The 16,946-nt window shown below is 46.4% G+C and overlaps 1 protein-coding gene across 2 annotated transcripts in view; it reads left to right on the top strand.

Moving 5' to 3' along the window:
• Nucleotides 1-16,946, top strand: part of HYDIN (HYDIN axonemal central pair apparatus protein) — a 3,619,565-nt gene that overhangs the window by 2,430,366 nt on the left and 1,172,253 nt on the right. For both annotated transcript variants that reach the window (XM_078670948.1, XM_078670947.1), the window contains 2 exons: nucleotides 10,742-10,862; nucleotides 13,461-13,665. In XM_078670948.1, the coding sequence (XP_078527074.1) occupies nucleotides 10,742-10,862; nucleotides 13,461-13,665 (326 nt within the window). The remainder of the gene's footprint in view (nucleotides 1-10,741; nucleotides 10,863-13,460; nucleotides 13,666-16,946) is intronic.

Here is a 16,946-nt window from a genome sequence, read left to right as displayed (position 1 = left end):
GGAAAGGTGATATTTAACCGCAGGTAAAGTTGAATGTTTCAGCCAAGCTTGACACAACTTGCCCACAGAGTAAGAGGTGACAGTATGACTCAAATCAAAACGGGGATCAGATCTAACAGCCCTAAAACCGTCAGACATATTTAAAAATCTCTTTTGGCAAGAATCAGCACTACGGTGCCAAAGCAGCCAACCCTTGGGGTTCATACTGGAAATGTTAAAGGAGGAATTCAGAAGCAGAGCCTGTATTTCTCTAATGGACAATTTAGTAAAATTACTCCAATTCTCATATTCCTCCAACTCCGGGAGAGACGGGGTGTTTAACCTTTTAGATGTAGCCAATCCAAAGCACGTGGTCTGGGAAATGGTTTCATTTAAAAACCACATATGATTTGGGATGAGACATGCACGGTGCAAAGCCTCAGTGCCTTGTACCTGCCAGGCCCTTGAGCCCCAAACTGCTTTAAGGTCTATGGTATCCTTCCATAACTCATACCCTCCAGTAACTAATTTATCCAGGAAGGCCTTTGAATATAACAATTTTGTATTTGTAAGTCGAACCTTGGACAGTGGCTGTTTGTTAAATTTAAAATAAAAAGACTCGGGATTGGACTGATTAAAGTCAGTGAAATAAGTATACTTTTTAAGAAACGTTTCTGAACTTCCTTGTTTTGGTGCTGGGCAATGTTCCCACTGAGTAAAATTAACCGCATCCCTTCGGGAAGATGTCTTGTGTAAGAAGTGATTGCCATAATGTTGGTAACAGAACAATTCACCATAATTAGCAGATTCTAAATATAAATCCTCAGCATCAAAAGCAGCATAATATTTCAAATCAGAAAACAAACTTTCCACAGCATTAACATCCCAATCATCAGAACGAATGTTTTGTTTCACCACATCCCCCATATTAACTCTTAGTACATTAGGGACATTAACGACTTCCGTTGGACCATGAATCCGAAAACGAACTGCATCCCACGCGATTCCATCCAGAACAGGCCATGCTGTGATGTTAACCAAAGTCAAGTCTCTTTTTAATCTGTGTGTAGAATGTGAAGAGGAAAGTGGGGCCAAAGTTCCATTCAAATGAGTAATGCAAGTTCTCTCCTCGACATAGTGTCCATTCATAATCCGAAAAAAATAAAACACAAAACCAATTGACATAAAAAGGTAAACTGAAAAAAGGACCAGCCAAATGTATATCCAAGGAGGTATCAAAAAATGTTTTTTAAACAGGCTGGCATATACTGCAATTTTAGAGGGTTTTTTCGAGGCAAGGGAAGCAGAGTCAAATGAAAATCTGGATTCCGTGGCTAAACGAGCTTGCAGGTCAGGCATGGACAAATCAGTGGGGTATGTATAGTCTGTCTCATCAAGGGTAGTTCCTGGTAAGTTATTCAATAATGGACTGGAAATAGCAGGTAATTCGATGGCCACCTCAGGTTCATTATTAGAAGCAGTGGGCATAATTGAATTTCTCACAATGGAAGGACAGGAAACAGCCGGTGTCATGCTAAGAAGAATCGGCCACTCTGTGTATCTTGACATTGTCAATAGAAATAAACCTGTTTTCCTTACGACCTGGAAGTGGTGGTAGAATGACTGTTCTTGTGCCCTTCACTCCAAGCACTGGGACTGGAGCTCGATAGGAGGGACCAAACTCTTTCTTGTTGTCGATCTTCTCTCGAACCAGTTCTCCAACTTGGGGTAGCCAGCCAACTACCGGGATCTGCAACGCATCATCCGATGTGGAGGGCAAATGTTCCTTTGCAAGAGTGTCTCTCGTCTTTTGTAGATTCTGTAAAACATTGCAATGTTCATCTGCGTCAAAGGAAGTGGCGCGAACCACCGAGTCTAGACCGTCAAGGTCAGGGACGAACATCTTGATGCCAAAGAGCATTTCGTATGGGGTCCGCCCACCCAGAGACCTTCTAGGGAGATTATTAAGAGCACGCTGCACGCCATAGAGGTGGGCCAGCCAGTTTCTGCCAGTGCCTATAACTCGGGCTGTCAAAGATTGCTTTAAATCACGGTTCATTCGTTCAACTACACTATTACCCTCGGGTCTGTAGGGTGACGAAAACTTGACTTGGACCCCCATCGAAGTCATGGCATCCTTATACGCCTTAGAGGCGAAAGCCGGACCCTGATCCGAATGGAAGGTACCACAGGCAAAAATCCCTATAAAGATACGCAAATCTCTGATGACAGTCCGGGAATCAGCGCTGCGATGTGGCCATAACCACACAAAGCGTGTGCATGAGTCAACTGCTACTAAGATGTATTTATACGCAGTATCAGATGAAAATGGACCGCAGTGATCTAAATAAACACAGCCTAGTGGTTTATTAGAAATGTACAACTGAGTCTGAGGCGGACGCGTAGCAGTTGAAGGTTTAATCTGCTGGCATATGTCACAAAGAAGGACATAATCACGCGTCTGTTTGTACAGTCCCCGCCACCAGAAACGTTGTTGTAGTTGCGTTACAGTGGCTGAGACGCCCGCATGCGCAGACGCCACACCTTCATGAGCCGCTGTAATCAAGTCTGTTCTGCGATCCGAGTTGGGAATCAGCCGTTCCCCAACATCAGGAATTGTCACAAAAGGAACCTTTTCGGGACTTAAGTGGTATTTATACTTCGAAGGGAATCCCGAAGGATGTTTACTTCCCTTCTCAGAGGCAGCAACCGCTGCCAAGATGTCGCTATCAATCTTGGTTTTAGACCTAGTAACTGCTGCAACTAAGTATGTAGATACTGCTGATTTCGCCGCTTCATCAGCAAGCGAGTTGCCAAGAGCGTGTACTCCCACGCGCTGATGACCGAGAGTATGAATCACATAAACGAGCGGCAACATAGCCTTAAGCTCTGCCACTCGAACCCAGATCATTTTATGTTTTATTGTGCTACCCTTGGAATCACGAAAGTCATTTTGAATCCAAAAGAACAAGTTTTCATTGTAAGACTGGACACAGTAGTAAGAATCACTTACAATTAGAGTAGTAACACTTGGATCTGCGTACTCCAAGGCTAGTAATAGAGCACGAAGCTCTGCTAATTGTGCAGTGCAATCGCCCAGGGGCAACGTGTGTACCTCCCTGGAAATGAACTCGTCATTCAACATAGCACCGACCACAATGGCGCATGCGGAAACGTAGGCATGTTTAGAGCCATGCGCAACCTGCGCCGACCCATCAGTGTAAATGATGCAATGGAAGTCCTCCAAAGGTCGCATCGCCAGAGGAGCAGGATGAACGAATTCATACTGCAAGTACTCTTGTGACCGTAAGGAGGCGTCAAAAATAAACATGACATCTGCGGAAGACAATGACGCAGCCCACTGAATCCACCGAGGGTGCAAAGCCTTTGAATTTGGTACACTGGCTTTCGTGACTGCCTCCAAATGAGGACAGGGTGTTACCACTAGCATGCGTTTCCCCTGTGACAGAGCACGTTCTTTTAGAATTGCCATCTGTACAGCAGTTAAAACCTTTTCTATGGTGGGAAACCGCATCTCAGCCGAGGTGTACAAGTGTGACTTGTAAGCAATAGGTACTGTGTCACCTTCATTAAAAGTAAGGTAGGTGAAACCCACCGTCCCAGGAATTATTCTTATTACCAGGTTGGTGTGGTTATCACGAGTCAGTAAATATTTAGAAGCGAGCAGATCAGCCTGCAAGGATTGCAAAATGGCTGAATGCTCAGGCAGCCAGCATGATTTTGAGAAAGTTGGTTGTATCAAAGCATACAGAGGCTTGACACGCTGGGCATATTCCGGAATGTAAGTTCTGCCGAAATTCAAAAAGCCCAGTAAGGATTGTAATTTCTTCAGTGTTGTTGGTGCGCGCAATTGTGCGCACTTCTCCAAGAAGTGAGGAGCCAAACCTCTACCTTCATTGTTGAGCTCATAGCCCAAAAACAACACTGTATGTTCAGCAATGTGCGATTTTGCAAAGTTGAATTTGTAACCCATGTCTGCGAAGTTGCAAACAAGAGAATTCACACGACACAGATGCTCCCAAATATCGTCGTCTGTGAGATATATGTCATCCACATACGAAAAAGCATCAGGGTCGAGTGCCTCCAGAATAGAGACAATTCGAGCGGTAAATACTCCAGGACTATTCTTGTAGCCCATTGGAAGACGCCGGAATAGCTTTTGGACTCCAGCGCTTGTAAAACTGGTCCATTGGGAGCTAAAGCTGTCCAATCTGTGGGCATAAAAACCATTGGATATGTCAAGCGTTGTCTTGAAACGCTTACGCACGAGACTATCCACTAGGGCAGAGCCGTGGGTATTCTGTACTGCACAGTTACGGCAATGCGAGTTCAAATGCCGGTAATCCAAAACCAAACGATATGATCCGTCAGGTTTATTCACAGTAAAAAGGGGATTATTCATCGGTGACACACACGTTTCAATAACTCCCTGATATTCCAATTGTTCAAGGATTTCTGCGACGGAAGATTTTGCTTCACGTCGAATGGGATATTGAGGTTGAGGCTGCGGCTGAGACCGCAACGGAATTTCGTGGCAAGGCGACAATTTATCCCAACCACATTGGTTACGGTACAGAGCCGGCGCGAGAGCCCGAGCCCACTCTTCTGCAAAATGCTGCGCATGCTCCTTCGAGACAGTGTTCGCGAAACTGGGTAGGATTACCTCCTCCCCTCGCGGCGCCGCGAGCACAAAAGGTGGGGGCCAGTCAGCCTCCGAAAGTAAAATATCATATGTGGAAGACAGATTCTCCCAAAATACACCTTTAACGGTACGCTGTATGTCACCTTCAATCAACAGGACGATTTCATATAGTCTTTCAGGGGGAGCAAGTCTCGTATCCGCTGTTTCTATCACAACGTAGACATCAGTCGCTGTCACCCTCAGTAGTGGACGCAGCGCCTCTCTGACTATTGTTATCTCCGCCGCGCTGTCCAGCAAGGTCAGAGCCCACGTCAGATTCCGAAGCCGCGTTCTCACTATCTGTGGCATATCGATGCGCTGTTAAGGCTGCGACTTTCTTTTTCGCAAACTGCGGACGCCTAGGCGTAGAATCCTCTTGCTTCACTGCGCCGTCCGTCTGGCGGGACTGACCACGTCCTTGTTGGCCACCACGTCCACGTCCACCCCCTCCTCCTCCACCGGTTTTCTGGGCCGATGTGTCCTGAAAGGAACGAGGAGAGCGTTGATCAGAAACCTGAAAACGATCAGGTGATTTAATCATCGCGCGGTCGCGCAAATCATAAACTTTCTCGGATGGCGCAGGAGCTTCAATTGCAGGAAAAGAACCCTGAGTCTGCATTGTCTGCTTCCCCTGTGTCTGTTTTTTAGGCCAATTTTGTTTCTTGGACTTTGGCTGGGCATCTGTCACTGCAGATTGCCCCTGTGGTTGTTTTTTCTCCTTCACTGGAAAATATTTCAGACCTCTACTTGTGCGGCCAATTGTTTTATAAGCGGCCACCACAATCTTTGCTAACTGGCGGGGTTTGTCGGCATCGGGCAGGGCAGCCAAAGCATTCGACACCTGAAAGTTAACTGCATCTCCTTTAACATTGGAGAGAATGAGATCACTTACAATCTCAAATGAACCACACAGGCGCATACCCAATTCAACCGCTGCCTCTGGACCGTGATCATTCTGAACACGTCGAACGATTTCAGGCAGGGCAGTCATAGACGGGGTGCCGAAGCACCTTGTATAAACTGCCGCAAATGTTTTTCCCCAGCTGTCACAGTCAGCAAGTTCAGGAGTTATATCCTTCGGGAGAGTAATCGTCAACATTCTATGTTTATCAGCAGGAGTGGAATTCGGAAAAACCGCTTCCAGTTGATCAAACTTCTCTGCTAGCCAGAATGGGAAGTCATCGTTGTCAACAGGACGCGCACCAAAAACCGAATTTACCATCACTGGATTGAGACGCATTCCGCCTCGTTCCAAGGGAGCGGCCGCACCCCCCTGGGGACCACCAGGAAGATGTCGACCGATGTATTGCACTAAAGCACGAATCACGGAAATGGAAACTACATGTAGCCTGCGAATTTCTGCCAGGGTACAAGCCCCGTGATTCGGGTGCGGGGTAAAGCCACCCAACGCAGGCCAATTAGTACCTGGAATCGAGAGTGGACCTAACCTCGCACGGGACATAGAGTGGGGGAGGGCGCCATCAAACCAAACTCGATGCTGCCAATGATCAATAGGTATTTCCAATGCCCTGTATGGCGTATATTCAGCCGGGACATCCGAGGCGGTGTAGGAGTGGTACAAACCAGAATTAGCGTCCACAGCCGGAAACGTAACCCAAGAGTAAAACAACTCGTAAGGAAACGCCGGATCCGCACTCACCACGAAAATCACAGCCATCCCATCTACTGGGACCTGGTACGTCTGAAGATGGTTGCGTATCGCTACGCGACTATGCTGCGCAATAGCCACCGCTGCCGCCATCACAGAATTGGAAACAAGAAAACACAAAGAATACTTTGTAGCACAACTGGGTAGTAATTCAAAGAAACCGTTTAAGTAAGAATCAAGCTTGAATAAAGACCTATTTCAAAAAATAGGTAGGTTTCACCAACACCCCGTTTTCCGGAAACGGATGTGAAGGGGTTAAGGCATGAATGATAAACTACTCGAGTGTCATGATATAAGACCACCGAAACCGTTGGGCGCCATGTTGCAGGGTTTCTGTACTCACACAGAACTGTGCACAGAGGAGTGGAACCTCGGTAAATTAGGATGTCCCAAAACTTACCTTAGCAACCAACTCACCCCTTACCGAGCTAGCTACAGTGTCTCATTGGACATATCAAACACCCAATGTTTAGACAAACCAGAACATGAACTTACAGTACCTCAGGGTACGTGGGACTCATGAACACTCTTTCGTTATATTATCATTACAAACCAGAACATGGAGTAAAGAAGACACATGTGCATTTGAAATGTTTATTTACTAATGCCGTCTTCTCAGGCGCAGTATCTTTGATAATACAAGTATACTTATTATCAGTAGCAAAATTATCAGCATAGTTACTAAGACATAAAAAGCGAATGGTGACAGCATGTTAACATGCTGTAATGAATAAGAGTTAACAACACTTATATCTCACCCTCCCTAACACATATATTATATTATTATCTAAGAAGGTCTCTTTGGGTTGTTTTAGGGCGGGCCCATACCTTAGTGTCCTAGCATGAAGGAATCACATCAGCATACACCAGCTCTCTCTGCATGTGCACCGCATCAAGTGTGTTAACAATTCTCGTGCAAAGCAATATCAATCCCGCCTCAAGCCCAAGTTGGCAAAGGCTGCACTTGTGTTATGACTATGAAGGCGTGGAGATCAGACCTCATAACAATTCCATATCGTGTTGCTCCTGAAACTTCAGCACTCTCCGTGCAGACATGTTTTATTAAACAAAGCAGATATCAGAGCAATAACATATTATTCTCACATTCACCACGGCAAACTACTAGGTTGAAAGCTAAGTCAACAAATGAGGGTCGTGTGCAGAAGTTGCACGAAAGGAAAAATGGCGTTTAAATCTCAAACGTACCTATGCTAACTTAACACGATATAGGGATATATAGGAGTTATACAACAGGACATTGCAGTTTTGCTCATTTTATTTTGGTGTACCATTGTTCATTGCTCGGCTTCAAGTGGTTGTTAAGTTTTAAGCTACCTTTCTTGTATGTGGCTTTGATGCCATTCTAAATGTGTATGGGTGTGTTAGATTTAATCTAACCTATTCTCAATGGCTAAGTAGATTGATGATAAGAGATCATGTTTCAATAAAACTTGAGGCAGCAAAGACTTTGACAATTCTATGGTTTTGATCAGTATTATGTATATGATGGTAATGAGTTGTGTCTAATATGTACTGTTGTAGGGTGGTGTGTAAGTGTGATTTCATCTACAATTGCTCTTGAGGTAGCAACGCTTAACCAACTGTATGACTTGGAGTTGTTTTGTATGCATTATGATGTTAGGGGTTGTCAAATGTGTACTGATGTTGTAGGGTAATGCATACGTCTGGCTTGATCTGGATTTGCTACTGAGCTTGCAAACTGTGAGCTAGATAGATGTCTTGTGGCTGTTTTATGTCTATGATGACCCCAGGACTTTTGGCATTGAAGTGAGTGGACATGACACTGTGATGCATCAATCATAACGCTATCAAAGACAAAGGTCCTTAGCTTATGAAGATCAAAAGGGGAATGAAATATAGGCCATAATAGAAGACTATATTTTTCACTGCCCAGCAGGACAGGATATTTATTTTAATATTATATATTTATTTTTGATCAATGCAAACACATTGGACAAATGGTTGTAAGGCACACTCCTGTACCATACTTGGGGGAAAAAATTAATAAATAAGGGAAGGTTTAAAGGCAAAAAACGAGCATTATTGGCCACTTTTAAATCAGTGTCAAATTAAAGTAGTGCCAAAGAAGTGCTAGACATAACCGGATTAAACACAATAGTTAGGTTGTGAAAGCACTGTGAGAAGTAAACCTTCCCTTATTTGTTGTTTGGTTTTTTCCCCAAGTATGGTACAGGAGTGTGCCTTACAACCATTTGTCCAATGTGTTTGCATTGATCAAAAATAAATATCCTGTCCGGCTGGGCAGTGAAAAATATAGTCTCCTATTATGGCCTATATTTCATTCCCCTTTTGATCTTCATAAGCTAAGGACCTTTGTCTTTGATAGCACTCGATACCCACGGTCCGCAGTAAACTGTTTGGGTCCCCTTATTGTATACTAAAATAGCATCAATCATAACAGCATGACTTGAAGGGAGACAATAAGAGATAAGGAATACGGAAATAGGCATACCGTAGGCAGGAAGAGGACAGAGTCCAAATGAACATCCCCGCCACCGGCCCCTGAGCACCAGATGGTAAGGGGCCGTTAACAGAAAAAGGGTGACCAGTAACTCACTGAGGGCCAGATGTAGGAAACCAAATAGCGACTGCAAACGCCTAAATTTGCAGAATTTCATCCATTGCAATTGCAATTTGGCTTTGAGCAATGTAGGTAAGATTAAACATACTCGCAAAATAAGGAATCACAAAAATTTCGATTCCCTATTTTGCGATTGCATATAAGGAATCGCAAATTGCGATTCCTTAAATGCAATGTAAGTAGCACAAAAGAAAGTGCACTTTAGCCTTGAGGAATCGCTAATTACCACCAACGTTGGTGGTAATTAGCGATTTCCTTTAAAAAAGCACTGTTTTGCTTTTTTTAAAGTGTCACGTGGCACACATTCATGCCCTTAGGGCATGTATGTGCGCCACATGTGCACAGATGAACATTTCAGGGGTGCAACAGTGTGTCCTTTTGGAACCCTTGCACCCTTGAAATTGCACCCTCAATTTGCGAGTGCCTCTTGGCCCATATGAATGAATAGGACGGTATTCCTTGATTGCGACTCTCAATTTGCGATTCGCAATCAAGGAATATTAAGGAATCTCAAATATTTTTGCGATTACTACCTACATTCAATTTTGCGAGTCCTTAATAGCGATTCGGTAAAAATCGCTATTAAGGACTCGCAAAACTGAATTTACCTACATCTGGCCCTTAGCTATCTAACTTGCATTACACTGTGATGTCTACCTTTACATGGAATGTTCTGGCACAGGTACATGAAGCTATTTTAAAAAGGAGATTGGGCTGCCCAGTTTTTTCATGCAGAGTTGGATCAAAAATCAAATCACAAAAATCATCACAATTCAATATTTTCATCTTAGAAATAAAAACATAAAAAAGCAACTACAAGATGCATAGGCCACAAGTATTTTATATTTGTCTAGATCATTCCTAAAAATGTTTAATTCAAATATGAGGCCAATTGCTATCTTAAAGAAATATTATAGAGAAGTTTACACCAAGTGTACCGTATCCTGGTCCTTCAAAGCCTTAAACACATATAAATGGACAGTATTTTTTTCTGAGAAAGGTGGCAAACCTCCCCACAAGCCTTTACAGAAGACTTGGACATCCACTGACTGGACATTCACAGTCATGGCTAAAACCCACAGCCAGCTTGTAAATGTAATGACATGAACATATACCCCAATGTGGATACGCACTGGTCTGAGACCTGGCAGGAAGCGACCCACTTAAAGCCAAGCAGGTGGCACACAGATGTGGAGTGAGTGACAGGCAGCGACCCAATCATGTACATGCCCTTGGTCCTGCCTACCACTCCTTCGTAGCTCACTCATCCATTTTTGGCACAGTCTGAATCAACAATAAAAAACTTGATCTCACTGTAGCTGCAGAATGTCACTGCCAAGCCATGATCTGACTAAGAAATTATTCAGGGTTTGTCCCCCTTGCTCGCCGCCCCCTTTAACAAACTCTATCCCTGATTGCCCTCTAACCTCATGCTATTGACTGTTTGGTGCATCATTCCTCCTCTACCCTTGCATTCCAGTGCATGAGGAACTATTTTACATCTCGAAAGTACCCTGAGTCATTGCACATCGAATTATTTCTCCCATAGATGTATTGAATGCTGAAAGCAATGTTGTTGTTTTTTTGCTGCAAGTTTTTTAAAAATATTTTAGTTAGGACTCAAAATGCAAGCTATGCCTATTGGCTTTGCCAATGGTTCTTTCCAGTTGTGGCCAGACTTTCGTATACTATTAAATGTGACCTAAAATGCAAATTGATATTTAAATGACCTTGCAGTGAAGTATGTCCTTCTGTCATTACCTTTCAGACAAGTCCAGAATGTCAAGCGCTCGCGTTCCCGCGAAGGCTCTAGCTCTACCAAATCTATTCCTTTGGGTAAAACGAAGCGCATTGAGTCGTCACTAAGAGAGATGTCTGTGACGGGCCAGGTGAGTGTTTAAAATTATACTAGAATACAGCAGCACAATAATAAGGTAGGGGCACATTGACAAAATCTGGTATTAAACAACAAGGCTTGCAGATTATCGCACACCCTGCCTTCAGTAAGTTTCCAAAAAACTGAAAATCATTTCTAATCCATACTAACTCCTGCAGATTCCTAATTGACCCACCACTTCACCCGGCAAGAGACTGGAAACAGATGTCTTTCTAGCCATAGTGTGTTGTACATTGGAGATTGAAGGGATGGATATATGTAATACACAAGCTCCGGTGACGTCAGTTTCTTTTTTCCGCACCTTCACAGCTGCGGCATCCGGAGTATTTGGTGAATTTTCTCACCAGTTTGTTCATTTTTTTTGTTCAAAGTTTACTTTTTTTGAGGATGTCTTTCCCCGAAATCATTAAAGCCTTGCCATGATTGTCAGAGCGTGATATCGGTAAAGGCTCCTCGTCACAACACTAAATCAAGGGGAAACGGCCACTACAACGCGGCCGTTTCCACGAAAACCTTTACCACGCATGCATTACAACGCATGCGTGGTAACAACGAGAGGATTTACCACGCATATCTTTACTACGAAATACGTAGTAAAGGTATGTGTGGTAAATGAAAAAAAAGGGGGGGTTTGGGGGGTCTCCCCCAAAAACGAAAAAATCGAGGGATAAAAAAAGGGGGTTTCCCCCCCCCCCAAAAAAAAAAATACCTGAAGTGACGAACATCAAGCGATCAGCGTCGTAAAAGAGGAAACGGAATTAAACTTCCGCTTCCTCTTTAGGACGTACGGCTGACGTAACCAAGAAGAAAGACGTAACAAAGAAGATGGACAGGAGACGAGTTGAAAAGGTAAGGGAAAATGATTTTTTTTTTTTAAATAAGGGTTAATGGCAGGGGTAATGAAAATGAGTAGAGGCTGGGGACGTGAAAGAGGACAGGTGTAACCTTTAACAAGAATATGCCCTCACCATGCATAAATTAACAACGAAAAACGTTAATCTATGCGTGGTAAAGGAATATTAGTGGTAAAGGTTATGCGTAGAAAACGAATTTCGTTGTAACGCATGCGTGGTAAAGGCATGCGTTGCAACTGAATTCGTTGTAACGACATATAACCAAATCAAGTGATCTTGGTCTTTTCGTGAACCCTAAGGATATTATGAAGAAGAAAGCTACATTAATTATGGCTTCTTTGAAAGGTTGGTCGGGTCCCATTCCATGTGAGTGTTGTGTTGAATTTTTCAAATTCAATGAGATGATGGATGGAGCACTGAAACTTTTCAGACGCTCACCCCCAGTCACTATTAGCTCTGTGTTAAATCCATCTTCATTCTTTTGCTCACTTCGCCACCCCATTTCAGACCCAGCCAAATGCAAATCAGTCTTGACCCTGCTCCTCAGGGGGTAACAGTCCGGCCCGAACTTCAAGCCTGGTCGTCCCTGGACCGGAAACAAGCGATCCTGGGACCAGTTTCAGAGTAACACCCCATATCAATTAGGTTAGCTTGAATCCAGTGGCGCCGTGAGCACGGAACCCATGTCTTGGCTAACCATGGGCGTAGTGTGCGGAGTGGGGCTCCGCGGAGCTACGCGAAGTGGGCACACAACTACGCCCACCCGCGCACTCCGCGTAGCCCCACTCCGCGCCGCCCGCCTCCCTCCCGCCCTCCCTAAATACATAAATAAAAGTATAAAAAGCATTTAAAAACACTTACCTTGTCTGCCGCGTCCCCGGGGCTCCCTCTCGCCGTCCCGCGATTCGCGCCGCCACCGATTCGGATCCTAATGCGCATGCGCGGGCGGCCGCGCATGCGCATTCCTCATGAGAAATGCGCATGCGCGGCCGCCCGCGCATGCGCATTAGGATCCGAAATGGCGGCGCGAATCGCGGGACGGCGAGAGGGAGCCCCTGGGACGCGGCAGACAAGGTAAGTGTTTTTAAAAGCTTTCTATACTGTTTATTTATGTATTTAGGGAGGGCGGGAGGGAGGCGGGTGGCGGCCGGCTACGCACTGTCTGCGGAGCGCGCGTAGTGCCGCCTGGCTACGCCCGCTACGCAAAATGCGTAGGAGACGGCACTCCGTGCACTCCGTGCACGGAGCGTAGCTGGCCGCCCAGGGTTAGTCTTGGCTGATGAGGGGTAAAACCCCGAAACCGGTCCCAGGATGCTTGTTTCCTGTTGAAGGAAGACCTGGCTTGGCAGTTCGGACTGGACTGTTCCCATGAAGAACAAGGTCAAGACTGATTTGTATATGGCTGAGTCTGAACTGGGGTGGTGAAGTGAGCTAAATAACGATGATTGATTTAACCCAGATCGGTAACTGGGAGTGAGTGTCTGAAAAGTTTCAGCGTTCTGCCCATCTTATTGTGTTTGCTTGTGTTGAATAAAAAAAAAATCTACAGTGATTGTATCTATGGAAAGTTAAATTGTATCTTTTGTGTGTGTTTTTGGCATTACCTTGAATATAAGGCACAGTAGACTGTAGTTCAGTATGTTTTATTAAACCTTAACCGCTTTAGAAGCGTTTTATGAGCTCAGAGTTGACTTCAGGTGTTTTAGATTAGACTTGATTTTCTTTTCCTATTTCAGGCACGTTTTTCACTTGGAATATTCACTGTTTTTCCTGGATTCGGAGCCATTTTGCCTGGTGGTTCTCAAAACATTACAGTTGAATGTGTACCAGACCAACCTGGCAAGAGTGAAGAATTACTGGCTATCGATATATCCGATCGAGACCCCAATGATTATCCTAATGGCATTCCATATAAACTTTTAGCAGACGGTTGTATACCAGGTACATCTCATTTAATTTACTTAAACTATTAAGAAGGCAAGAGCACATGTAGACCATCTTGCAGTTACTATCACAATTCCAGCTGAACCAGGAAAGTTAATCTAATCTAGCCACATTCTGATATCACTATTTGTTTGGTTTGCGCCGTCATTTATCTTTTATTTTTCTAAATGCTCTCACTTAGACCCCCTTTTTACTAAACTGATTTCTGTACGTTGTTCTCTATTATCTAAATCCTCACTATCATTAACTTTCTCTGAGATTACTAACTACTCCTTTTCTGTACAAATGATCCAAATCTTTTACAATCTGTACATTATTATTAATTTTCATTCATTTATTTTTATAGTTTTACATAGTGTGAAATCGATCCGAAGGTACTGGGAGAGCTTTACATGAGCACCAGTTGCATTACACAGGGTCAAATTAATATTATGGTTTTTTTTTTCTAAAGGCATGGGAGATGAGTGATTTGCCTAGAATCACGTGATGTTGAGCCAACACGAGACTCAAGCATGATTCCCCTGTTCAGAATTCGGCAACTGTGGCCCTAACTCCACATCCTCTCCCCCAAGTTAATTTTCAGATGTTTGAAGTTTTTATTTTGGGAAGTGATTCATAAATGTGATTCATTTTATATTGAAATCTGACATAAAGACGGTAATTCATCCCATGTTTTTCTTTTTTTTTTTAACATCTAGTATCTGAAAGAAACAGGTTAGTGTTAGATTCCTTACCTTAGAATATCCCCAGGCGTCAGACTGGATCCGGAAAGTTTTGCGTAGCAGTACCCCTGCGCGTCGGTAGGTGTCGTCTGCGGCTCCGCGTCCGTCGGCGGCATCGTTGGCGCCGGGATGACGTCGTCAGAGTACTTAGACGCCGCCCTCGCCCGCTGACGTCAGTTCTTCTTTTTTCCGCGCCAGCAAGCGCAGATCCCGAAAAAGCAGTACTTCTTAGTCACTTTTTGACTAACTTTTTCGATCCTTTTTGGATCCTTTTTCAAGTCGGTAGACTCTCCGTGCTGGTAGGGATGCCAGGGTTCAAACCCTGTGCTGATTGTAACCGTCTGATGTCGGTTACCGACCCCCAGTGTCGGAGCCTGTATTGCCTTGGGGCGACCACGACGACAAGTCGTGCCCCGACTGCTGGGCCTTGACGTCGAAGGCTAGGCAGGAGCGGTCCCGTAAGCGCCTCGAGCTCCGGCAGTCGGCCCGCGCCGTTCACGGTCCCGGTCGAGGAGGACCACAGCTCGGCGAGTCAATACCATTCGTTGGGCTCCACGTCCTCAGGTAAGAAGCACAAGAAGTCGAAGAGACGACATCGCTTTCTGACTCCCCCTGACGCTCGCGCAATCCACCGGAGCCGCAGGCGCCGCGGCCAGCTCCATACCCGCAGGTCTCTGGGCTGAACGCGATGCAGGAGGAGACCGATGCCTTCCTCATGGCCACGAGGTCGCTCTTTCCTGCGTCGGGTCCCGCTGTGGCGCCTTCGGGCCCCGCGGCCCCGACTGGGAGCCCATGCGGACCGGAGCGGTCGGGTGCTTTGGCCCCGGCGCCGTCGACGAGGGAAGAGCAATTCTTCTATGATCCGGACCCAACCTTTGTACCTGACTATCAGGAGATGGGAGGCGAGGAGGATTGGGAGGGGCCTGAGGACCCTCTGGCACGGGAGTGCCAGTTGTATCAGGACTGGGCAGTTGAGCTAGGGGAGGCCAGTGGTCTGGACACTTCGCCCGACACTGGATTTGTCTCCCCTCCTACTGTGGCTACGGAGGAGGGGGCTGCTTACAGCGTGGTGTTGACGAGGGCGGCCAAGGCCTTGGCTCTTGAGCTCCCCGTCGCGGCCGTGAGGACTAACCTCCTCACCGAGATCCTTAAACCGCAGGCAAGCTCTTCAGAGGCTCTACTGCTGTTTAATGAGGCCCTTACTGACGTTCTGTTGGGCACCTGGTCCAGGCCTGCTACAGGCCCCCTTGTAGATCGGAACGTGGCCAGACGCCACCGCCCGGCCCCGGGCGACCCTAGCTTCCTGTCCACTCACCCCACCCCGAGAGCCTGGTTATCCAGGCCTCTAACTCCCAGACCACATTCCCGACTGCTCCACCTGATCGGGAATCCAAAAGGTATGAGCAGTTGGGTAAGAAGCTGTTCTCCTGACTTAGTTTTGAATTGCGGTCGGTCAACACCGACTGCCTTTTGGGCCGTTATACCCACTCTCTGTGGGACACGGTCGCAGACGTGCTGCCAAATTGCCCGGAGGAGGCCCGGGTAAAACTCGCTCAAGCCCTTGCGGAAGGGCGAGGTACAGCACGGTACTCTATTCGATGTGGGCTGGATACCACGGACTCGCTGGGCAGGGTGATTTCCACGACGGTGGCGGTTCGCCGCCACGCCTGGCTGAGGTCCGCCAACTTTTCGGCTGATGTCCAGAACTCACTCATGGACATGCCGTTTGATGACCGTCGCCTATTTGGCTACAAGGCAGACAGTGCGCTTGAGCTTTTCAAGGACTCCAGGGCTACGGCCAAGTCCTTGGGCGTGTCGGGCCAGCGCCAGCAAGCTTCTGCCTTTCGCTCCTTTCGTGGCCAAAGAAGGGGCGCCCCTTCACATCCTGCCAGCCACGGGCCGCAGACTAACTTCCAGCGCGGCTGCAGACGTGGTAACCGCCGTGGCGGTGCCTGGGGACAGCGGCGAGGCCAGTCCACATCCACCCCGCAGCATCCACCTCAAAGCCTTCCTAGTCCGTGCTTTCAGGCCCATTTGACGCCAGTGGGGGGCAGGGTTCACCATCACCTGCTCCACTGGCACACCATCACATCGGACAGGTGGGTGCTGCAAATCGTCCGAAGGGGCTACTCCCTCCTCTTCGAGGCGACCCCTCCAGCCATGCCACCGCAGTACCACCGTGTGTCAGGGGATCACTTGCAACTTCTGCAAGAGGAAGTTACAGCCCTCTTGGCCAAGGGGGCCATTGAGCGTGTTCCTGTGCCAGAAGTAGGGTGTGGTTGTTACTCTCACTACTTTCTGGTTCCCAAGAAGGGCAAAGGGGGCCTACGCCCTATCTTGGACCTGCGGAACGTCAACGGCTTCCTCCGGAAGGAGAAGTTCAAGATGCTGACTTTGGCTCAGGTCTTAGCTGCCCTAGACCCTGGAGACTGGATAGTAGCGTTGGACTTGCAGGACGCATATTTTCACATCCCCGTCCTACCGGCCCACTAGCGTACCTGCGGTTCACAGTAGGCCACGAGCACTTTCAGTTTACCGTGCTCCCCTTCGGCCTTA

This window comes from Lissotriton helveticus, chromosome 12, assembly GCF_964261635.1.
Source record: "Lissotriton helveticus chromosome 12, aLisHel1.1, whole genome shotgun sequence".
Classification (NCBI taxonomy): Eukaryota; Metazoa; Chordata; class Amphibia; order Caudata; family Salamandridae; genus Lissotriton; species Lissotriton helveticus.
This window is presented reverse-complemented; position numbering and strand designations above follow the sequence as displayed.